General features: G+C 36.6%; 1 protein-coding gene across 1 annotated transcript in view; it reads right to left on the bottom strand.

The window, feature by feature from the left end:
• LOC149548226 (Nucleotide-sugar transporter family protein) overlaps positions 1 to 22,340 on the bottom strand; it is an 80,280-nt gene extending 57,940 nt beyond the window's left edge. Inside the window, exon 1 of the mRNA XM_089792277.1 lies at positions 22,253 to 22,340. Within this exon, the coding sequence (XP_089648403.1) occupies positions 22,253 to 22,303 (51 nt within the window). The 5' untranslated portion in view covers positions 22,304 to 22,340. The remainder of the gene's footprint in view (positions 1 to 22,252) is intronic.
• Positions 22,341 to 24,852: the final 2,512 nt, after the last annotated feature.

Genomic DNA, 24,852 nt, shown 5'->3' with positions numbered 1-24,852 from the left:
AGTCGAAGATGTACGGAAGATGTGCCCAATTTACAGAGAGCAGTACACAGACAAGGTACCTAAGAAGCGGTTTCTAATGTTTGTATTATATCTTCTAACAGAGATATAATCTGGAGATGTGCAGTTAGTCAGTGACATAAGACAGTCTGATGATGACGTCAGAGAATGTGCAAGCCCTAGTGTCGCACGTGTGAGAAGTTGTATAAACTGTGAGCTGAAAGTGCTATTGTAATTATGAATTAATTAATTATCTTATTATAATTGATTGGGAAAGCCTCAAGGCCGACTCAAGGAATTATTTTGAAGATACGGTATAACGGAAAGATGTTTTCCTTGTTTGTAATGTGGAAGTAATCATTGTATTGAATGCGAAGTGCGAAAAGGAGCAGAGTGTTTGGTGAATGCAAGTAAGCAATCCAAGGTATTATTGGATGCGAGATTTGTGATCTTGTTACAAGATCAAAAGAAGCAGAAGTCTGGTTGACAAGACAGAGAAAGAGGAAGGAGCAGTACAATTCAATTCTATTATTCTGTAAGGAATAATACAAAGATCATGTAGACAGTGGGTTCATTGGTCTTGCCCCTAAAGTTGTTTGGACAGTGGGTCCATCTGTCTTCTACAACTCCTAACAGCATTGAAATCTCCTAACACAGATTCAAAGTCTCCTAATAGGTACTGATATCTATTGAATGTTGTTATAGACTCCTAACAAGGTCCATCCTCTAACAAGGAATATCTATATTAGTACATCATCTTGTGGGTATCATCTCCACCGGGATTTTCCCTCTGATCAAGGGTTTCCCTAGTTAACATATCTGGTGTGATTGTGCATGAGTATCTTGTAGTGGTTTCTGATTATATTGCTCACATGGTTAAGTTTGATTAAAATTGATAATTGTGATAATAGTCGGATAACTGATGCATCCCCTCCCCCCCCCCCCCTCCAAAGTTATATTGGTGGACTATATATTCTAACAATTGGTATCAGAGCCAGGTTATAAATTGAAGCAGTAAATTGACATAATGATTTATCATCTAAATTTCTATAAGTTGACATAATGATTTATCATCTAAATTTCTAATCATAATCTATACATGTGATAGGTCTCCTTATTGGCAAGGCAAGATAGATGTCATAACTATTTGTGGTATGGGCTTTAAAGCCCCTATAGAGGCTGAGTTGAGTGGCTACCTCTTAGATGAAATGTAGAGGGTATGAAGGTTGAGCTAGAGGACCATCGAAAGGAATGGACCGTAAAGGGTTGCACCATCATGACTAATGGTTGGATAGATAGGAGAAATAGAACACTCCTCAATTTTCTTGTTTCCTATGGAGGTAATTGATCATTCTACTTTCCTACATGCATTGTGAATTGTGATTGAATAATTTAAATTTTGATTTGTTGATTGCTAATTTGTTGATGATTCATGATAATTAATTGTTTTGATCTATTTAAATTTTTTGTAGGATCCACCATGTCCACCATGTTCATCAAATCTATTGATGATTTCTCTCATGTCAAAAATGCCACATACTTATGTGAGGTTATTGATGAAATCATAGCACAGGTGGGGGAAGAAAATGTGGTGCAGGTGGTAACGGTTAATGCAGCAAGTTATGTTGTTGCAAGTAAAATTTTAACTTTTAAGTTCAACCTATCATGTATTGAACTTTTCTAGTTCTATGTTTCTTAACATGTGTAAATTTCTAATTAATTTAAAATTGAAGTTAAACTTTTGATGGAGAGGCACCCCACAATATTTTGGTCTCCTTATGCTGCACATTGCCTTGACCTCATGTTGGAGGACATTAGTAAGCTTGAGTGGATCAAATCATGTGTAGAAAGGGCCAAAAATATATGCAAGTTTATCTACAATCATGCATTTGTCCTCGCCACAATGAGGAAATACACAGGAAATAGAGAGTTAGCTTATCCTGGCATCACGAGATTTGCCTCAAATTTCATCACAATGAAGTCCTTGATGACATCAAGGGAAGAATTGTGGTGCATGATTGTTGGGGAGGAGTGGATTTCCTCTTCCTATGCTATAACCACCGAGGGGATAGATGTGACGAACTACCTCTTTGATGAGGATGGTTTTTGGGCACCTACTAGAGAAATAAGCGAGGTAAATTTCTTACAATTTAACATTTAGTATTATTATTTATTATTTAATTGTTTAATGATTTAGCTTTACTTTTAGTTTTATAATTTAGTTTTCACTCATATATACAGATCAGTGAGCCCCTTGTAACTCTACTATGAGCTGCTAATAGGGAGAGGCCCTCTATGGGCTATATATATGAGGGCATGGATAGGTCCAAGGAGGCCATTAGAGCCCACTATGCAAGAGTGTCGAACAAGTATTGCCCCTTTTGGGAGATTATTGATAGGAGATGGCAGAATCAACTCCACAGGTAAATAATCAAGGTAAATTTCTTACAATTTAACATTTAGTATTATTATTTATTACCTAATGGTTTAATGATTTAGCTTTACTTTTAGTTTTATAATTTAGTTTTCACTCATATATACAGATTATATGGCCCCATTTGGGAGATTATTGATAGGAGATTGGCAGAATCAACTCCACAGGCCCATCCATGCAACTACCTATTACCTAAATCCAACATATTATTTCCTTACTCGCTTTAAGGCAAATGAGGAGGTTCTAATCAACCATATACAACGATGCAGAATTGAGTAGTGTTGGCAGTGCCTCAGCTGCAACCATTGAGCTAGACAAATTCAATAATAAAGAAGGGTCAATTTTCACTAGCAGGATAGCCATAGAGGCTCACACATCATTACAGCTAGGTAAAAATGATATAAACTTAAAGTTAATTGTTATGGCTTATGCATTTTAGTTTTTGATTTTGTAATTTAGCCCTAAAGTTGTACTTGTAAATGAAACTAATTGTTTCTCTTTTCCCTTATTTCAGATAGATGGTGGCAAATGTTTGGGCCCTCAACCCCAAACCTTCAAAGGATTGTCATTCGTATTTTGAGTCAGCCTAGCAGCACTTTTGGATGTGAGCACAGTTGGTCCAAGTTCAAGCATATCCAGTCAAAGAGGCGAAACTAGTTATCTATGTAGAGGTTGAATGATCGTGTATTTGTTCACTACAACCTCTGCCTTAGAACCCAAAAGATATTGGCCGCTAACTCCTCTCTGATCATTCTAGAGGAAGTTGATCCAAAGTCAAAGTGGCTCACTAAGGCTACAGATGCAGCAATCTTCACTGAGGCAAACCATGAGTGGGTTGACCAAGTAGATAGAGAGGCTGAGGTTGTGGCCATGGTGGAGGAGGTTAGAGCACGTTCAAGCATTGGCAGACGCACATGTGCACGCACAGACTAGGGGCCTAGTGATGTGTTGGTTAACAATTTGTCTTCCTTGATATTTGGTTTATACCCTGGCTCTTGACTTGCCCAACGGCTTATAGAAAACAAAGGAGTTAACAACAGAATGGGTCAAAGTAGTAATCTATCAATGACCCCTGAATTGAAAGATACAGCTCCCTTATGAGTGCAAGATATGCAATGAATTTGTCTTTCGAGTTTTGGGGGTATGCTCTTAACCAGAGAGTAGAAGAGGTAGGAACCAAGTGGCTCAACACTTCGAACAACCTAGGCAAGAAGGGGGCACTAACTCACTAAATGCAATCTACTCGGACAAACAATGCAGAGAAATGAGAACATGCAAAACTAACCACAACAGCAGGAGGAAAGTCAGAGATGGTGAAACAATAATTCCCAGATCACACAGATTAGCTAATGTTTTGACAATACCTGGATTGCCTATCCCTCAACTACTCCACACACCAGTTTCCGACTCCCTTATGCAATGATCTAAACTAAGTGCATAGACCATGGTGAACACCAGAGAGAAAAGAAGACATGCTAATACTGAAGAGAGTATGACATACAATCTATTAAACGAAGGAAACAATGTCAAGTTCATTCACATTCATTCAACTTTCAACATTAACACATTCATTCCATAAACTCCACTTTTAAACTAAATGAACGGCAAAACTTAAAATGAACTCTAAGTCACACACAATAGTTCCAGCTACAAGGGTTCGCCTAAAGTAAATTTTGCTGATCTTATTAACTTCATCAAAGATAACATTTATAGGCCTTCTCAAAATGGTCGATTACATTGGATGATTTGCCTTGCAGAGCATCTCTAAACGGAATAATCTAAAAATAGGACAAACATGAATCATTGTCCGTTACAAAGACTGACAAAATGCCATGAATGGCAACAAAAGAAAGAGGAGGGGAAGATTGGCAAATGTCTAGAAAAGCATTAGAGCATCATGTCTTCTTAGAAGTAACTGACCTAGCTCTATAAGCTTTCATGGCTTCGACTACTTTATCCAGCTCTTCGATACCTGGAATGAGAATATTGTCAACTCGAATCATCCAATAATCTTGCATTTCCGTCAGTTCATCAATTCAGGCCACCCTTGATTGGAACTTCTCCATTTCTCTTCTTATAACTACATCCGTTGTTGAGAGGTCCTGGATCTTAGACACTTGGAAGTTGAGGGGGTCAACAGCTTCATCGACAAATCCCAGGAACTTGGACTTCATTCTCTCAATGTCCATGAGCTTGCCATTAGTTGACACAAAGGACTCTGTGTGCAAGATCTTCAAATACTGCAATAACTTTTCAATGATCTTCTTCACCAGGTCATGCACATCCTTGAGCTCACTTGCTGATCTCACAGAGTTTTCTATGACAAACTCCAAGGATTGCTTCCAAAATTTGTCGACATATCTCGACTAGAACTACCTTGTCCTCCGGATATCTAGGCAACCTCTTGGGAAAACCATCATAGGCTCCTATCCACAAATAGGAGAAACTCGGAAACTGGATGAATGAGCATCCAAACTAGCTTATAGCCAAAATTGCCTCTAGTGAGAACCTCCTTTCAGGGCATCCTTGTAATTCTCGGCACAACCTCATTGTAAAAGCATCATTGATAGCAACATACTCCTCATAGCTTCTTTGTAGTCGTAGATATGGGTAAAAGTCATAGACTTTGGTGGGCTCATCATAATTTGGGATGCTAGGAAGCCCAGGCCACAAGTGGTGAGTTGCCAAAGCATAGATTAAATAAAAGGACATGTAGAACTGCTTGAATCCTTTGGCCAACCATGACCACGAGGCAAGCTCATCACAGATGATTTGTGCCCAATCGATCTTCGTATCCTCAACACATATTACTTGTACTAGGAAAAAGTGGTACTCAATGAACTCCAAAATCTCCTCTCTTCCTTTCAGTCTGAGGAGAAGTGCGAGGATATCCACAATCTCTCGCTTCATATTAGTGCCAAACAGAGTCTTTGGCATCTTGCTCTTCTTTGAGCAGGCAGTCTGGAACCAGGTCCTTTGCATGTCTTCTTGTCTGAGGGTCTTCTTCTCATTAAACATGGACGCAGAGGACTCGAAATCAATATCACAATATTGCTCTTGTGCAAGGATGCCAAATGCTAACTGCATCAACGCTTTTTTAATTGATAAGCGAATGGATTGGTTTGGAAACAGAATCTACTTCGTCTCTGGATTGTATCTCTATACATTCCTTCACCAACTCTGGTGCATGAATTGCCATTGGAAAGCCAGTTGCTTCTACCAATCCGCTCTCTTTGAGTTTCAGAGTGATTGGGTGAATGGGTTGGGAATTTAGCCTCCTACATAGATCACCCAAATCGTAGAACTTTAAGGATGTATCTGTAAAGTCTTTTAACTCACTCTCCAAGCCAATTAATCTTTCGTAACCAGCAGCTCTAATTACCATTCATTATGATTTCTTAGGATGCAATTCTTGATAAATAGTCGTTTAAATATACTTGTAGAAACCAGTTGCTCGCAATTCCGATGAAATAGCTTTAGGAATAAGAATGTTGGCGCCACACGAACGAAATTAAGTTCGGCCAACGATAGTAATGGCCAGAATTGCATTTAATTCCATGAGTAATGGCTATTTGAACTTTTTGTTTATTCGCACATAAAATACTAAGTTTCTGAAAGCACTCTTACTTTACTTAAAGTAAAGTGATATGACTAAAAGTCATTAAACAATATAAATACTTAGCTTTGTGGGAGTACTTCAATTAGCTTCAGAATTCGGAATGTAGATATCCTTAATAATATTAACATGTACAGGGAGAAAGAAACACTTAGCTTTACCGCAAGCCAATTTTCCTTTTATTCGGAATCGCAACACGAGGAGTAATCCTTTTACTAGCTCGTGCACTCCATTCTTCCACTTTTCGCCTAAGGCTTTTAACACCGCCTTTCCTTCATAACAGGGTCACATCTCCAACACTTACTTCTCTGGAAGCATCCTTTTGGGCATTTCTAAAAGATATTTGCATTTTAGGGTAACTTGACTTTCTATTCTCAAAGCATCCGAATAAGTGATCTTTTTCATTGCCTTGGGACAAAAAACTCCTTTCTCAGCATCATTTCCCGAACTAAAGCATAGCAAACAGCATTCAACCTTATACTTCAATCTAATGGCCTCAAAGTTAACTCTCGAGCATGCCTTACTGGTTATGAGCATTTAAATGGTTCTTTCAACATTATGCTCACATTACCTAATCATTTGAACGAAGATTTGGCTCATGTTCATACAACCTCAGAAACAGAATGAAACAGCTTCATTTCCATGAATATGTAGCAGAAAAACCATAGACCCGTTCTTCCTAGTTGTACTTGAATTTATCTCCACAAATCTGAATGAGACTCACCCTGGCGCCTATCCATAGCTCCGTAAATCCTTGGGCATTGGCAAAATCATATTCACATCCTTTTAGTCATTTTCCAAGGCTTCATTTGTCAGATTCGCACTTGATGTAGTTCGCACAAGGGAGAAAATAGCTCAGAAGCTTGGAAGCCATAAGAGATATGAATATTAGAGCAAGATTAAGATAATAAAATACAGCATACTTACTTCTCATCAGGAGGACGCAGTATCACACCCCAACCATACCTAAATCACCTAATCCCTGTGCGCACTGATAAAACAAGAAACCCGCATAGAAAAATTAGGTAAAAGTAATGCAAAGGGAGACCAGGAAAACAAAGATAGCAAGGTGTTTCGAGAAAGATGAGAAGTAAGTGACCTAAAACAGTCTTAGAAACCTCTCACTTGGAAAGACACTCACTTGAACCAATGACCTCAAGCTTCAAAAAGGGAAAACTAAAACTTAGCAACGTGATGTTCATGCACCCATCTCACATGTGGTGGCTATGGCTCATTGATCCTCTAGGACCTACCTTTGACACCTTTGTAGAAGGCATACAGGATCCTCAGAGGCTAAGGCTAAAGCTAAGCTTGAGGACGATGATAAGGCTTGAGCTAGAGCCTTGTTTTTTCATTTTGTTTACAGATAAACATACATTTCATGATCTTCATCTTACATACATTTATGATTTAATGTCATTGGTTTTAGGGATCTTCATACATTTATGATTTGACAACATTTTTAATTCTATATATCTATGTCATGACTCATTATGATCCTTATAATTTCTATTTACTTAAGCTAAAATTTACATTTTAACTATGGGATGGATTTATCAATTGTGTTTCTTGTTTTTTGTTTGTTAGCTTCTATTTGATGATGTTATAGTGTGTTTAAGTTATATTCAATAAAGGGTGCATGAAATAAGTTTTAAATCATTAAAATATTTAAATTTCAAAAGATTTTCCACCTTGCCGATTCGTAGCTGTGATTCATAGGCGATTCACGATTCAAGTTGGCCTTGCCGATTCTGATCCAATTCCAAGTTTTGGTTCTTTGATTTTATCAAATGTGTGGGATTCATAAAACCATATTCAAAACACAAAACAGAATTAAAAAACTAGAAAGAAAATAGCAATACTCATTTCACCCAATTAATGGAATAAAGAAGAATTTTGTAAGTTAAACTTGATGATGCGGCAACAGATAACTCAGGTCAAGCATGTATTAGAACTCTTATGTGTTACCCTTGAGACTCCTTATTAGAGGAGGCTATCTATACTTAGGAAATAAGTCCACTAACAAACAGAAAATGTGATGAACCCTGCCAGTTCAACCCTCTGAATTTCTCATTTTCTGAAGAAAACCTCCTGATTTTGATGTTTTGGCAATTTCTGTATTTTTAGAATTTTATGGTTTTTTTGGTATTTTCAATATATAAAAGTGCAATCATAATACATGCACTAACTTCTGGAAATGACTAATGCAAAACTGAAGCAACTAATGCAATTTAAAGAGCTAGAGATGATTATCATTTCATATAAAAAGTATATACAAAGTCATTTATGTCAAAACATACCTGGAAAGAGAAGCTGTTTATTTTTATTAAAATCTGGAAATGCATATTTTTCAATGAATGGGACAGCTGAAAGAGACCGATTTTCTTTATTCACTGATTTCCCACCCTATATTCAATACTAAACACCTTGTATATCCTAGGCATCCACCTTTGATGAAAGGAGACCTCCAAAAGTTGGGCGATTCGCCCTTTAGTTCACACATCCTCCTTACTACAGCCACACATGCCACTTATATCAGCAGTACGGCCACTTCTAGGTGGTACAGCCAGAATGTAAAGGCTGTCTAATGTTATCAAATGCCGCAAATAAGAAATTTGTGATGAATTCTCTGAATCAACCCTTCAATTCTTGTCAATTCTCTCAAGACTTTTCACAGTTAGAGCATCTGAATGAAACTCCCTTGCAAGCAATCTTCAATGGGTCTTTCACAACCTCATGATGCATCAACAATGAAGATTGAGCAATCTCCAATGCCCTGGTACAGCTGAAACCCTTGTCTCAATTGCACACAAATCAAGAGCATCAAACAAAGTCAAGTACTCATCTCATATTAGGTTGGTTTTGTCCTTTTGTGCATTTTATACTTCTCAAGTATCAGGTAGATCCCTAATTGACCATTGAAATCATTTTATATTTGATTTTGATGTTTTAAGTGGACTTTATGTTATTCTCCTTGGTTTGGACGCCCACTTTATAAAGTCATTTAATGCTCATTAATTATGTCTCTTTGGCCCCATTGACTTTAATAACTTTATAATTGACTATTATAATGAATTATTGATAAAGTACTCATTATTAATAATTAAATAATATTAACTTATGCCATTAAACTCATTTCCCTAAGCCATCTGAAAAACAAGACAACCACTGCATATACCATGTGTCCAGGTGCCTTGCCAAAAAGAGTAATTTTACAAATATGACTTACCAAAAATAGCAATTCCCTGAATATCTAATCAACCCAATGGTTCAAGGGATCAATGCTGCAATCATAACCTGTTCAAGTGCCCTGCTATAATTAATAATGGACTTCCCTAAAATAGCCACTAACTATAAACAGTATGTGTGCCAAACTGAACCAAACAAAGAGCAATCCTAAACACTTGTATACTCCGGATGGGAAAAAGCCTCTTGCCCTATCAACTGGGTCCCCCTAACCATTAACCTTAGCCTACGAGGGCCAATGATAAGCTAAACCAATCATGACCATGGAGAGCGAGAATGGGTATATTACAAGAAGCTCTAGCTATTCTTGAAGATCAGAGATGGGAGCAACTTTGGGATGCAATAAAGTAGAGGTGGAAAGCAATTATGTGTTGGTTATCTAAGGAATTTGAAGAAGTTCTTTAAGGGATTGTGGTCTAAAAAGAATCATTGAGGAATTCAACCGGTTTGTTCATGTTTTGAAGAGATACGTTTCAAGCATTATCACAAAAAAGGGATTCAATTGCAAACATCCCTGCCAATGTCAATGTCGAATAATTCCTATTAACAACAAAATATAATGACACCTCCAATAATGCAAAATCTTGTGTTTGCTCCAGGAGGAATCCCTCCCACATGAAATAATAATCACACCTTCCATTGATCACTATTATAAAATATTGTTTCCACGAGATATGATTCAAATTGTAGTTGAAAATCTAAGAGTACTACTATCCCTTGATAAGATGTTCAACGCTTATCAATTTAACATGGCATCTAATGTCATTCTCCCATGATATTTGTGAGGATTTGAAAAAAATTGCTCTCCATTTGCCCTTCTATAAGCTTTTGGGTGTGCTTATTTTGTTTCTCATGTTGTGGTTGTAAGTTTTTCAAGGCAATGTATCTCAGGTGCAACTTATTTCAAGGTAACTCGTGTTTGTGAGGATTTGAAAAAAACTGCTCTCCATTTGCCCTTCTATAAGCTTTTGGTGTGTGCTTATTTTGTTTCTCGTGTTGTGGTTGTAAGTTTTTCAAGGCAATGTATCCCAGGTGCAACTTATTTTCAAGGTAACCCCTCTACGAACTCTCTAAAAACAGTGATCTTAGATCGCTGCCTACATAAAGCATGTTGGATCTTGAATGAGGATACTCCCAAGTTAACCAAGACCATTCAAGGAGGCCATTAGCAACATGTGAAGAAATGAAATCCATTATAATAGCAGATATTGAAGCTAAATGCTGTGTCTCCCTTCTAAATGCAAAGTGCAAAAATTACATTCCCAATGATGTCATATTCAATGATGATATGGTCTTCCTATGAGATAATGTAGAATTTGCTAAATCTACGGTCTTCGTACGAGATAATGCGGAATTTGTTAAGTCGAGTAAGTAGAAGTGGTTTAAATAGGTCATATTTTGCATGTATTGTCCCCTTCGTAATTTGCCCTAAAATCACAATTGCAACAAAATTAGGGTTAGTGTTACATCTTACCAAATTAACCTTTCCTCAACAATATGATCCTAAATTTGGATCCCATAATCACAACATGAAAGACATATGAAGTGTATATATATATATATATATATAATCACTAGGATTAGTCAAGCTGCATTATATTCATAAAGTAAAAACATGGTAGGGGAAGAGACATGTTGGGGTTATCAGAAGCCATTTGTACACCAAGCCTAAGAGTGGATGTCTACCACAGCCCTCTTTCTTAGCAGCTTGTACTTACTCTCCTCAAACAAGTCACGTCTCCCTGCAAACAACTGTCATCTTGTAAAGTCAGACAGAGGTTGTAAGGGATTGCTTGACTTTGTAACTGCCCTCTTTGTCCTTGGTCATAATTGTACTTCTAGGACAGCCTACTTACAAGCTCGCTCGCCACTCTTCTCTTACATCTCAGGCCCTCTCCCACTTAATGTGGATCAGACAGTATGTATATCTGTTTTTTATCAGAGGCATACACTTAAGCAGAAATCTCACACACAAAGATCAATATATGCATTTATATATAGGACTGACAAATATGATGTGAGTATTATTTATACCAATATGTTGAAAACTTGAATGTATGGTTAGATTGCAATTCCTCAACTGCTATCTATTGATGAACTGTACACTCATATCCGATCTGATATCATCTGCTGATACTTGATGCTTTCATTTGATCTGGCCTTGGTGTTGATAAGTTTTAATTACTAATCTGCAGATCCAACACTTATATTTCTGCAGATGTTGTCTGATGGTTATATTCTCCGAAGACATGTTTGCTAACGGCTGCCAATAATATTAAGAGCTGAAAGATATATTGGATTGATTCATAATGATCATGACTGATATCTGAAGATGTATTTTTATTGATTGATCTGATGAAATGTCTATGAATGTATTTGAGTGATTTCTTTATTTAAATCGCTGTTGATAATATATATTTCAATATTGTAGATGCTTTAGAATCCATTCACTTATTTACTGCTATAAATGCTTGTCCATGTTTCTTGATGTGATCATACTTGAGTGATTGCCTCCTTATCCCTATTTCCAACGAGGATCTGCTTTAGATGTCCCTCAAAGGGAGGATTATGGACACAACCTTGGTCATGCATGTTTTCTTCATAACTGAATTGATACATACAATGTAATTAAGATGCCAACTCTTACTAATTAATCACTGTCATAAGTATTAACTAACTGCTATCCCTTTGTTTAGGATTAGCTCTGCCTCTTAAATATGCATTCACTCTGTTTCTTCATTCCATTCTCATCCCTGCTGTGGCCTTCTCTGTTTCTATCCCTTGTTTTCTTGAGGATATGTGACTTTTGGAAGAGACGTGCCTCTTGCTGATTACAACTTGTCTACCTTCTTGATCACACCTTTTCCTAATTTATTTTATCAACTTCAGTTTACTTTTTATATTGCTGTTTTACTTTTGTCCATTATTTATCTTGTCCACTGGCTTACCATCAAGATCACCCTTAAAATATTCATGATGTTCACTATTTATTGAAATCGGCATGATATCATGCTATTTATTTACCTTTTAATTATTGAAAACCTTTAATTCATTCTTCAAGATGGAGGTTGGATATCATTGTTTTTACCCTACCATCAATGGAGCTTTTAGAGTGCTCTTTCCTAAAACTTGGTGTTAAGGTCAAATACAGGAAAATTCAAAGCCTTGATCATCTAGAAATTAATCTCCTCATTAAAAGTGTACTTTATATTTGTTAATTTGAACAAGATTTTTTGCAGATTACAATATGTATCTCTTTAAATTTTTCATGTCTCTTGAATGATATCCTTATTGTCCTATTTCTTTTGCAGGTTATAATCAGAATGGAGTTGCAATCATATATATGAAGTATTGCAAGAATTCTGAGAAACCAATATTATAATTCTGACTGTTGTGCTTCAGATCTGAATAGACAATATAGATCAAACTCTAGAAAGGGCTTGCACTGTTATGATTTATGTACTTGCCCTCTACACCGATCGGGCTATACATATATATAAATTCTTAGTCATGCCAATGAATAGACATGCCTCCACATGAGTGGAGACATGTCTATTCATTGACATATACCCTTGTGTTACCTTAATATCACCGTTCCAAATCAGCACTAACACACTCTTAATTAAGGTAGTTGTCATCAGCAATATAAACAGTCATAATCAGACTCAGATCTGATGTAGTATTGCTTTGTCATCAATGCATACAAATGGAAATACAAATCAATCAAGTGCAGATCGATTAAATCAGATTTATACTTGGAAATAATTATCAGATTATCGTGGGTGATAATTATAATCAATGTAACAATTTTTTATTTAATGTGGATGTGTATCCATCAATATACACAATGTATATTGATGTATATGCATGCATATTACCTACAGATCATTTTATTAATATTGTCATCCAATTTATCTGAACGACACTATTATTTCAACAGTATTTTTTGGTTAGGTCAATTTTTCTTTTTGATGATAGCCATTTCTTTTTCAAAATGTTGGTATCTTGAATGGTTTTGTATTAGCAAACTTAATGCCTGTTAATTTATTAGGATTGCTGTAAGTGTATTAACACTGCCTGTATATGGTATATGTGTGTTCCAAAGACAACTCTCTCGTATTTTTATATCAAGCATAAGTTATGATGAGACATGTCCCAAGGGACATGTCTATTTGTAAAATTTGATAATTTATATAATAATAAATTTTTTATATATATAATGTCTCATAATTATATATATTGTAAGGTTTTTCTGATTGAAACTACTATACATCAACAATGCCTTTTGAGCTTTCCCAAGTCTCTTGGCTCATCTTGTAATGCTTTATTCTCCACAGGATATGGAACATTACACCCTCACTTATACTATCAATGAAACAAGAATATGAGTCCTCTAAAATTTAACAGAAATCCTAAAATATTTTAGCAATTTATAGGAGATTAGAATACATATTTTAGAAACCTCAATCTATCAAACACAAAAAATATTCCAAACAAAGTGCATGAATTCATCTTTCAAAATCAATATCTAATTGACTAGGGTTGTCCTATCTATTATAATTCACTATATCCAAGTAACAAGATCAATTATAGGTCAAGCCAACACACTAGGGAAGAAATTATGATAGCCTATATGTTATTATGTTACAAAATGTACACAAATTTACTTGAACTTCTCCTCGACGACTCTTTAGTAACTATGTAAATCTCACCTCACACTAATGCATATTTTAATAAGCAATCAGATAAAATATTTTAATACAATAAAATATTGTGGATAATTACTTTCAAGTCAAGAATAGGCCATAACTATTACAGAAGCAATTGGTAAAATACTTGTTTGTTATTAACAGAGACTGAAACATTATATACAAAAAAATAAAATGATGTTTCCTTAGGAAATGATCGTAAAGAATAGAATCATTCTATTCTAACAAAGAAAGCTAAAAAAGCAAAAGCAAACTAAAGCTAACTAGATATTTACAATAGATTACCATTCACTAATAATAGACGACTATCTATTATCGTAATACCCTCCCTTAATGGTTAATCTATCCAGATCACCAAGCTGTCCTCTGAATTTGACAAACTTATCAGGACCAAGAGGCTTGGTGAGAATGTCTGCAGTCTGATCTGTGGTAGGAACATACTGCAAATCTATAGTCCCGTCTTCAACCAACTGTCGTATGTAATGACAATGAACAACCACATGCTTGGTTCGTTCATGGAAGATTGGATTTCATGCTAACTTGATAACACCTTCATTATCGACAAACAGAGTAGTCAGTCCTACTTGTGACATCTGCATATCCCCAAGCATCCGACAAAGCCAAACAGCTTCACATCCTGCCTTAATAGTCCCTCAATATTCGACCTCTGTAGAGGAGAGAGAAACTGCCTGCTGCTTCTTAATGGTCCATGTGACTGCACCGGATCCCAAACAAAACACATACCCAGATGTTGACTTTTTATCATCAACAGAGCCGGTCCAATCTGAATCTATGAACCCACTGAGTTTAGGATTAGAACTTCGAGAGTACAAAAGTCCATAATCTAAAGTGCCCTTCACATAACGAAGCACACGCTTTGCTACCATCCAATGATCAGCCTTAAGAGCTGTCATAAAGCGTGGAATATAGCTGACTACGAAGCTGATATTAGGCCTAGTAGCAAAGAGGTAGCTGAGGCTGCCTACTAGTTGCATATATGTAGTATCATCAATAGAAAGAGAATTAGACTTTATAGATCGCTTGAGACCTTTCTCCATAGGTGTAGATGCAGGCTTGCAATCCTGCATATGGAATTTGTCTAATAAGCCCCTAGCATATTTGGACTGAGAGATGAAATACCAAAACACTGGTGCCAAACTTCAACACCTAGGCAATAATGCATGAGCCCAAGGTCAATCATATCAAAAGACTAGCATAAGTTCTGTTTGATTCCCTGAATCAAAGATGTCAAGCTGTCAATGATGATCAAATCATCCACATAAATAACCAAAAGGATGATATCACTGTCAGTAGTCTTGATGTACAGATTTGAGTCTGAAGAACTCCTCTTGAAGCCTTGATCACTGAGGTACTTATCAATTTTTATGTACCATGCCTGAGGGGCCTGCTTCAAGCCATAGAGGGCTTTTATCAATCTAAGAACCTGATGATCTTTACTAACAACCTTGAAAACAGAAGGTTGCGTCATGCAGACCTCTTCATGGAGATCACCATTCAGGAAAGCACTCTTGACATCCATCTGATGAACCTTCCAGCCAAACTATTTTGCCATGGATAGGACTAATCTGATAATGCTCATCTTTGCAGTAAAAGCAAAGGTCTCCTCATAATCAATGCCCTGACGTTGAGAAAAGCCCTTCGCCACTAAACGAGCTTTGTACTTATCCAAAGTACCGTCCGATTGTATTTGATTTTATAGACCCATTTGCAGCCAATGGGTTTCTTCCCTGGTGAAAGATCCAAAAGGACCCAGGTGTTGTTCTTCAGCAAGCTTTGGTGTTCAGATGTCATGGCTTGTTCCCACTCTGGAATTCCTTTAGCCTCGGAGTATGTTTGAGGTTCAACACACTATGAATGTTGTCCACGAGAGCAAAGTTAACAAACTCTAGCTTTGATCTTTTTCCGAGCCATTCTTCCATCAATGAGCTCATCATCACGAAGATCAGCAAGTATCTTAGCCCACCACTTAGGCCTGATAGGAGAATGACCAACATTAGTATCAAGAGATGCATGATGATTAGGTTCCTCATCAGAAGAATCTGGATCAAACGCAGGTGAAGCATCTACAAAGTGAGGTGATTTGCAGGAGAAGTTGGAGGTGTGTGTACAGGTATCACTGGTTTAACTGGAGCTGTCGGATCTATTGGAGCCCTCCCATTAGATGGACCTAATGGGAGTCGAACTCCCAAATCATGAGCCTTCATAGGCTGGTCTGCTGGATCAAGAACAAGAGAAACAAGCATGAATGGTTTGTGTTGCTCATCAAAGACTACATCACGATTGTAGATGAGACGAGATGTCTCAACATTGATCAGGCAATAGACTTTGTGAAGATTGTTGTATCCACAAGCATGAGTTTCTGACTCTTGGAATCCAACTTGGTGCGTAACGCATCAGGGATCAAAACAAAAGCAAGGGAGCCAAAAACCTTCAAGTGACTAATTCTGAGCTTGCAACTTGACCAAGCCTCTTCCAGAGTTTTACCTTTAACCACCACTGTAGGTGACCGGTTCAACAGATAAACCACGGTGTTAACTACTTCTGCCCAAAACTTCTTCGGAACATGTCTGTGTTCAAGTATGGATCAAGCCATCTCGGTGATTGTCATGTTCTGACATTCAACTACATTGTTTTGTTATAGCGTGTGGGGTGTGGTTAATTGGCGTTTGATGCCATATGTATCCAAGAAGTTGGACCCAAGAACAGGAGTGGCCATAGGTCCACAGATATCAGCATGTACAAGCTGAAGTACCTGAGAAGCTCGCCATGAGTCGCCACTGGTGAAAGGTGTGCGATGTTGCTTCCCAGCCTGGCATGCGTCACAAACTTCAAGTTGTTGAGTCTGAATCTCTGGCAATCTAAGAACAAGCTCATCCCAAGCAAGTTGTGAGAGATAATGCACATTTAAGTGCCCATATTGTTGATGCCAAAGTGTGCTCATAGAAGACCGTTGAGCAGCCATAGCTAAGTCCTGAGAATCGCCAAAATCAGTAAGTTTGATAAGACCATGATCCTCAAGACCTAGTGCAACAGTAGACTTAGTCGCCCGATCAGTGGTGGTGCACTAATGTTAACTGAAGGTGACATCCAAGTGTGGAGAATGTCGTAGTAACAAACTGACTGAGAGTAGATTTAGTTCCATCCTTGGAACGTAATACACATCAAGAAATATGAGATTCCTCCCAACAGACTAAATCTAAATGTTGCCTTTACTGGCAACCGTGTACTCTTCTCTGCCACCAAAAAAAACAGTCTAAATAAGGCTAGTAGTCAGTAAACCAGTCTCTACGATGAGTGAAATGACGAGAGGCACCTGAATCAATGTACCAAGCAGACAACTTCACATGATCTACAAGTCTTTTAGCCATGAAGGCGTAAAAGGCAGACTCTGCCTGCTCAGTGTGCTCTGCACTGTTCACTTTGGGTTGCGAACCTAATTGCTTAGATTGTGCAGCTAAGCGTTTCCAACATTCAACCTTCATGTGTCCAAACTTGTGCCAGTAGTTGCATTGAATGTTCTTTTGAGAACCATCTGATGCTAGAGCAGAAGACTTCTACTGAGATGGCTGATAAAACTTGCCTTTATCCTTCTAAAAGGATTTAGCAGCAAAGGCTTGCTTTGTGGAGCTAGAGCTGGAGCTACTACCGCACTGTTGTTTCCACCGAGTTTGCTAAAGCAGCAGTGTTCAGAGATCAGTGAACTTCAACTAAACACCAGTAGATGTAATGTTGAGAGTCTCAATAAAATGCTCATTGGACTTTGGTAAACTCTGAAGAGTGATAACCGCAATATCCTCTTCCTCCATCATGCGACTAATGGCAAGTAACTGATCACGGATTTCCTGAATCCTATTCAGGTGTGCCTAGAGCAAGGTTCGCTCATCCATGACAATAGAAAATAGTGTTCTTCAAAAAGAAAGATTTGCTTTTGTCAAAAGTCTCATGAAGACCTTTGAGATGTGTCCAAATCTCGACAGTTGTCTTGCCGGATGGAATCTAAGAAAGTTGATCATCAACCACAGATAGTTTAAGAAGCATCACCGCCTCTCGATTATTCAGATCCCATGTATCCTAATCAGGACCCGAAGAAGTCGGACACTTCGTAACACCCAGTACAAGTTGATCAGTGTTCCGATATTCAAAAATTGTGATGATCCACTGCTTCCAAGTGACATAATTTTGACCATTGAATTTGGAGTTGTGCTCGACCAAAATGTTTGTCAAAGATGCCATGGCACGCTTTTCAATGAACACTGTGAAAATCTATGAAGGCAAGTTCTTCGAGGCAAAAAACGGAAGACCTAGAAAAATCGGAGAGTGACCCAGAAGAGAGCTTGAAAAACCCAAAAGGAATATGGTGTCATTTTCTCGATCCATTGGCTTGAAAATCAAAGCACAAAAAACGAAGCACTCAGAAAAACAGACAACAACCCAGTTGAGCTCTCGAAAAACCCACCAAGAATTTGTGATCAAAAAAATTTGAGCCCAAAAATTAGGGTTTTGAAGAAAAACCTAGCTGGAGGCCATTAATGGTTGAAATTGCAGAAAAAAGGGTGTTTTGCTAGCAAAAAGATGGCTGAATTTATTCAGAACAGAGGTGTTTTTTTGCAGGGACAGCACAGACCAAAAAGCCCAAAAAAAAATAATGCCCAAGAAATCACTTATTTGCAAATTGCAATTTTAAGGAAAAAATGCCCAAGAAAATACACCTTTTTTTTTCAAACGAATTCACAGATTTTTGTCTCTGAAACCCTAGCCGTGACTAGGTATTACGAAGCACGTAAAAAACCATGAAAGACTTCAAAAAAAAAATTGAAATTTTTGGAGCAGATAATTTCGAAAGAAATTATAAAAAATTCAAAAAAAATTGAAGTCTACGCTCTGATACCATATTACGGAAGTAATTGGTAAAATACTTGCTTGTTATTAACAAAGACCAAAAGGTCATTATATACAAAAAAATAAAACAATGTTTCCTTAAGAAATGATCATAAAGAATAAAAACATTCTATTCTAACAGAGAAAGCTAAAAAAGCAAAAGCAAACTAAAGCTGACTAGATATTTACAATAGATTACCATTAACTAATAATAGATGACTATCTATTATCATAATAATAACCACACTCATAACCATAACCACACTCCATATTTCCTCCTTAAGTGTATCTCTATTTTAAAAGAGTAATTTTAGTTAGCTTGCCTGCATAGAATATTTTATAAAATTCAAGTGATTGATTAGCTTTAGGGAAATTAAAAAGAAATGAAGCTGTTTGCTGGAAAACTGATGCTATCTTCAAACAAAATGGATTTTTTGTGGTAAGTTTCTGATTGAGAGCACCTCCTAGTGTGTTAGTTTTCCCCACTGTACTAATAAGCATATTTTGTAAATGCTTGTTTAGTAATCTTAACCAAGGTTAATGTTTATTAGCCTAGTTCTAAGAAACTGCAAATGCATCCAACTAAGGTTGACTAGGTTTAACTTATAGGAAAGAGCATTTACACTTTGCATAGAGATGATTAGATACCATCATAGCATTGACCATATCCATTCTAAGAAAACCTATATTCAACATGTTAATAGTCTGATTGTAGTTTCCAAGTGGCATGAGCATTCTACATTTTGGTCTTGTGCAAATTTGGAAGGTCGGATCTTTCCATTTTGACTTCATGGTAATAATGAATATGTTGTCTACCCGTCACCTTTGTCATGGAAGCTATATTTGCACTTCCTTTTCTTGCATATTCTTTCCTTTCTACAGCTTGCATCTGACCCAATACAATTTTTTGTTATTTTAAGCTAACTTGCCTTACTTTGCACTTTATGATCTATGCCAATATCTAGAGTGTTCCTTCTATTTTCCCCGGCTTGCTTGAGTCACATAGGACAATGTGATTGGATATTTTGTTTTTGGCCTTATCATATTGGCAAGGTTTGAAGCTTGACATTTTTTGCGAAGGCAAGGATTTATGTATGATTTGCAATTTCATGTATGGATGCATAGTTTCTCACACTAGTCATATTCTTGAGAAGAATCTAGTTTTGTCCAAAGAAAGTATAGCCTTTGTATGTAAATTTATTCTCATCTTCTAAACCTGTTTTGTTGAACAATCAGTCGAAAAAAAAAACTCTCTAATTGTTTCCTCAGAATTATTTGATCTCAGGCACATCTACACTAGCAAAAAACATGGTGAAAGGAGTAGGAGGTATAATTATAAACTCAGAAGTAGAGGCAGTTTGCCTAAAAATGGAGAAGTGCAACATTAGCGCTTCCCTCCTCTACATTAAAAGCAAATTGGTGAAGCTGAAACTAGCAAGATAATGGTCAATGTTTACAAATATATGGCTCTGAATGCTTTTGAAGGTTGTGAACCTTCAATGCAACAGACTAACCACAAAATGGCCTATGGAAAACTGAAAGCATTAGCAGACATTACTGATAAAGTCGATGACAATGATTAAAGGTTTGTTTAGAACACACACTATCTCATTATAAGAGGAAAGTAAAAAGTAGTATAGGATTTTCTAAGCAAAAAACTAGATGAATTTTTAAGCAAGATTTAAGTCTTGAACTTAATGTTACCAAGAGTTTCTCTGAGAGAATCCAATTAGAAGAAGGGCGAGCCCAGGAAAAGAAAGTGGGAAGAGATATAGCTTCCATGCAGGATAATTAAAAATTTAAAAGGGACCAATAAGGAGGATGAAGATGCTAATATCAAGGGTCATGGGTCTCACGAGACCTATGCAATTCTCTTGATCACCAAAACTCAAATCCTTCATTCACGTTTTCAATGGAACCACGTGTGCAACAAGTGCAAAGCATTGAAATGGAAACCACAATGATGCACGACAAAGTTCAACTTTCACTGTCATGGACAAACACAAGAGGAGACAAGACCAAATCATATCCCAGGTGATGCAACTCATGTTGTACAGGGGGATGAAGAAATGGTATGTATAGGAGATGAAGAATCTATTTGACGGTAACAATAATCATATTGTTAAGGATTTATGTTGATGTTATTTACCAGCAGCTAGAGAGCCCTGAGAATTCAGGTGGTGGATTGGACGGTTGATAATATGTTATTCCTATTGATAAAGTTATTGCAGGACTTGAATTCTTTGTTGTGCTATAATTTTCCTTACACTAAAAATTACAATCTGGTTGATATATAAAAATCAAAATAAAGACCGAAAATCTCATCAAAATTTTAATCAGATTACTCAATCTTAAGTAAAATAAATGGGTTAGCGGAATGACTAACGCCATAAAATTAAATCATAAACATGGAACGGGAAGCATATCAGTGGGGACTCAACCGTGGTAAGTAAAAGGGGAATTATTTACTAAAATTGATAATCATATTTTTTTTAAGAACGGAATCAGATATTTAACGCAGAAAACACAGAAAACCGTCAGAGAAAAAATTAAAAATAAGAATTAAAATTTCACAACTCTGTGACTAATAGGATAAATCCATATGAACTCAGGGCTCACATTTCCCAATAATCACCAATCCAAAACTGCTTGCATCCATGAGGTAAATGTCGAGCTTAAATTCATGTGGTTATTGGCTAACGTGTTCAGATCAAATAGATAGTAGACTGCCCCTTTCAAATATGTTTAACACAAAGTTTCTCATCATATGTCAAGCGCTGGATTAATATTTACCTAGCCAAAATTCAATTTAGTGAACTGATCGTGATTTACCCTCAACAGATTGCAATATGAACAAAAGTTAAATTAACAGATTGTTAATAAAGATCGCCCTAAACTTACTTCCTGTGAACTCCCTAGCCGAAATTAACCTAAAAATGCATGTTCGCAGTGACTAATATGCGTAATGGCCTGTAACAGTTCAGTGCCGGTGTCGGTTTTATATGACTACTTAGGTGACTGCGCATCTAGGATCAGATGATTAGTCCGAATCTGAACTTCGACAAAAAATGTCCAAAGAGTAATCCATTTTGGAGTCACCACTGCCCGTAACTGGGGGCAGAGACAACTCCAACAGAAGTATATTATTTGATCCCGTTAAGCAGATAGAAGATTTAAACCATGAAGAAGAATCAGAATTGGCGAAAAGAAATGAAGTTGAACAAGTACAAAGGTTCGAGAACAAGACCAAATCACTGTCGTCTGATTGTAATGATGGCAGAAAAACATATGGCATTTAATGCGGTGAGCAGAGCGGGGGAGGAAAAGCACACTAGCAGCTATGCTACTTACTTGAGAGCTGGTGAGGAGGGTAAGAACCCCAGCCACGATGATTGCTCGCATCCTCTCGACGTCAACTACCCCATACACACATTGCCGTAAACAAGGACTGCGGTTTCCCCCTATTTATTCTCAATGCAGCAGGTGGGTCACAATCATTCAAAACATCTGGGGGAGCGGGCCTCATCAATACGTAGTCATTGTAGGGTAGTGTTCAATGTCATTCTAGGGGATAGTGGAAAACTCGGGACTTCATGCGAAGTAAGTCGAGAGGTTTAGGTTTATATATGGGAGTTTTGTAACAGATTTTAGGAATTTTTGAGGTTAAGCTTGAGCGGGAGAGTAGTAAAGAAAGGAATTCGGAGTCAAAAAAATTTATTGAAGCTTCGTAACAGAATGAGGGGACTCAAAATGTTCAACCTACTCTCACTAAATTGATCTTTCTAATGCTAAGAGTCTGGGGAATATAGAAACTGAGAATAATAATGAAGGTAAAGCCCTTGCTATTAAAGATCAAGCCCTAAATAAAGAGAATCAGGAGTAGATACTGGAACAAAAGGGTACTACTTCTAAGAATCAAATCTATCTTAACGAAAACCAGGACATTACTAATGATTCTAGTAAAAAGGTCGATGAAGAATTCAAAGATAAAATTAAACTATCCTTCTTTCATAAAGTCAAGATGAAAACGGATGCTTCCCTCCAAGTGGACCCCTGGCTCTATAATGAAATAACTATGCTTAAGAGGAAAATGTGTGAAATGCAAAAAGATCTGCAAGAAAAAAAAACTAAGAGAATCCAACTGGAAAATCAAGTTGAAAATATTTTTGAGAAACTGAAAGAGTATGAAATGGAACTTTGGCAATTGGTCAAAGACATTGGGAAAAAAATGGAGATGGTGACTTCTAGTTTATGTGTCACAGCTACCAGTTTAGTGAAAAAGATCAATGAGTGTTAGTTTGTGGTGATTGATCAGGGAAGTATTGTACATTAAAAAAAAATTATCGAAATTTTGGGCCAACATGTAATTATTAATTATAACACTAAAGTGATAAAAATACTTGTATAAAAGGGCTTAGGGTTAGGGATTGTTTTATAAGGTGTGATGTGAAAATTGCTTCTTGCAGCAGTATTGAATGGTAAGGGATTACAGATTGTAATCAGGTTGTAATCATTGGATCGTAATAATATTGGACCTGTTGTTTGGTGGACGTAGCCTAGGGATTGGGTGAACCACATTAAATCTTGGTGTTTTGTGTTCTCTTCTGTGTGATCTATTATTTTTTGATATTGTTTATATTTGCATATAATTATTATTTATGTCTATGGTTTTATCCTAACAATGAGAGTTGATTAAGTCTCCTGAGGCTCCGGTGGCAAAGATCCTTGGGGGGTTGAGCAAAAGAATAAGACAGAGTACCAAGAAGGCAGTCGAAGAGGTTCCTGGTTATATTGTGAAAGAGATCATTTAGAGTATAGGGGTGGTTGGCAAGGAATTAGCAAAGGTCATTAAAGAGCTAATCTAGTTGTTGGTCTAGTTTGCGGGTGGCTAATCTATGGTCGGTGTGTTGGTTCTGTTTGTTGTTGTTACTATTTTTTCCACCTTTTAACAGTTTTAATCTAGGTTCCAAGCCCTTGTAAAACTTGGGTTCATACTTTGTTAAATTTATGGTTTCAGGTCCTTGTAAAACTAGGTTTTTTTATGTGTTGTTTTAAACTTCAGGTTCAAGTCCTTGTAAAACCTAGTGATACTTCTCGTATATCTTATGTTTTTGGAAGGGGTTTCAGGTCCCCTCAAACCCTGTTTTTTCCTTAATCAAAAAACAGATTTTAGATTTTACAATAGATTTCAAGATACACAACATTTTTTAAAAAATTCTAAAAAGCAATGTTTAATCTTGTCAAAAAACTTTCTAATTTTTTCTAAAGAAACTTCCTAATTTTATTTTTCTTTCATCCTCCTTTCTCACGTCATGTTCAATTTTTCGTGTGGTGCTCCCCCAAATACAAAAAAGGGCTTGATCTTCAAGATTAAATGTTGTATTTAAGATCTATGTTTTGTTTTCATTTGTATATTAATCAATTGAATTCCACCTCATAGTTTTTAAATATTCTTGAGGCATTCTGTGGTTTGATCTCAGTAGCACATCCAGTATGTAAGTACTCCAATTAACTTTTTTAAATGTGTGTATCTTAAAAGTATTGTCTCCACAACTCTTTATGAGTTTGATTCATATAGATTTTCCTATTTTTTAATTACTAAAGGTTAATGCTCATGTTCATTATAGTTTTTGGTTTATATTTTTCATGCTTGTGGTTTTTTAATCGATAAGGGTTTTATAGTGGTTGTACTATTGAAAATTTCATGTTGCAATCAATATACATTAAAAAAATTGAAAAATAAAATAATAATATTCATATTATTTTTTATCAATCACAATGAAATCAATTTCCTATTGGCTCATTGTTGCATGCCCAAAAGCATGTGAAAAATAAAATAATAATATTCATATTATTTTTTATCAATCACAATGAAATCAATTTCCTATCGGCTCGTTGTTGCATGCCCAAAAGCATACGACTGCTAGTTATCTATAATTAAGATTTAAAGG

This window comes from Cupressus sempervirens, chromosome 7 (genome assembly GCF_028749045.1).
Source record: "Cupressus sempervirens isolate cs-2001-9-10 chromosome 7, ASM2874904v1, whole genome shotgun sequence".
In the NCBI taxonomy this organism is placed as follows: domain Eukaryota; kingdom Viridiplantae; phylum Streptophyta; class Pinopsida; order Cupressales; family Cupressaceae; genus Cupressus; species Cupressus sempervirens.
The sequence above is the reverse complement of the archived record's forward strand: the minus strand, read 5'-3'. Positions and strand labels throughout refer to the sequence as shown.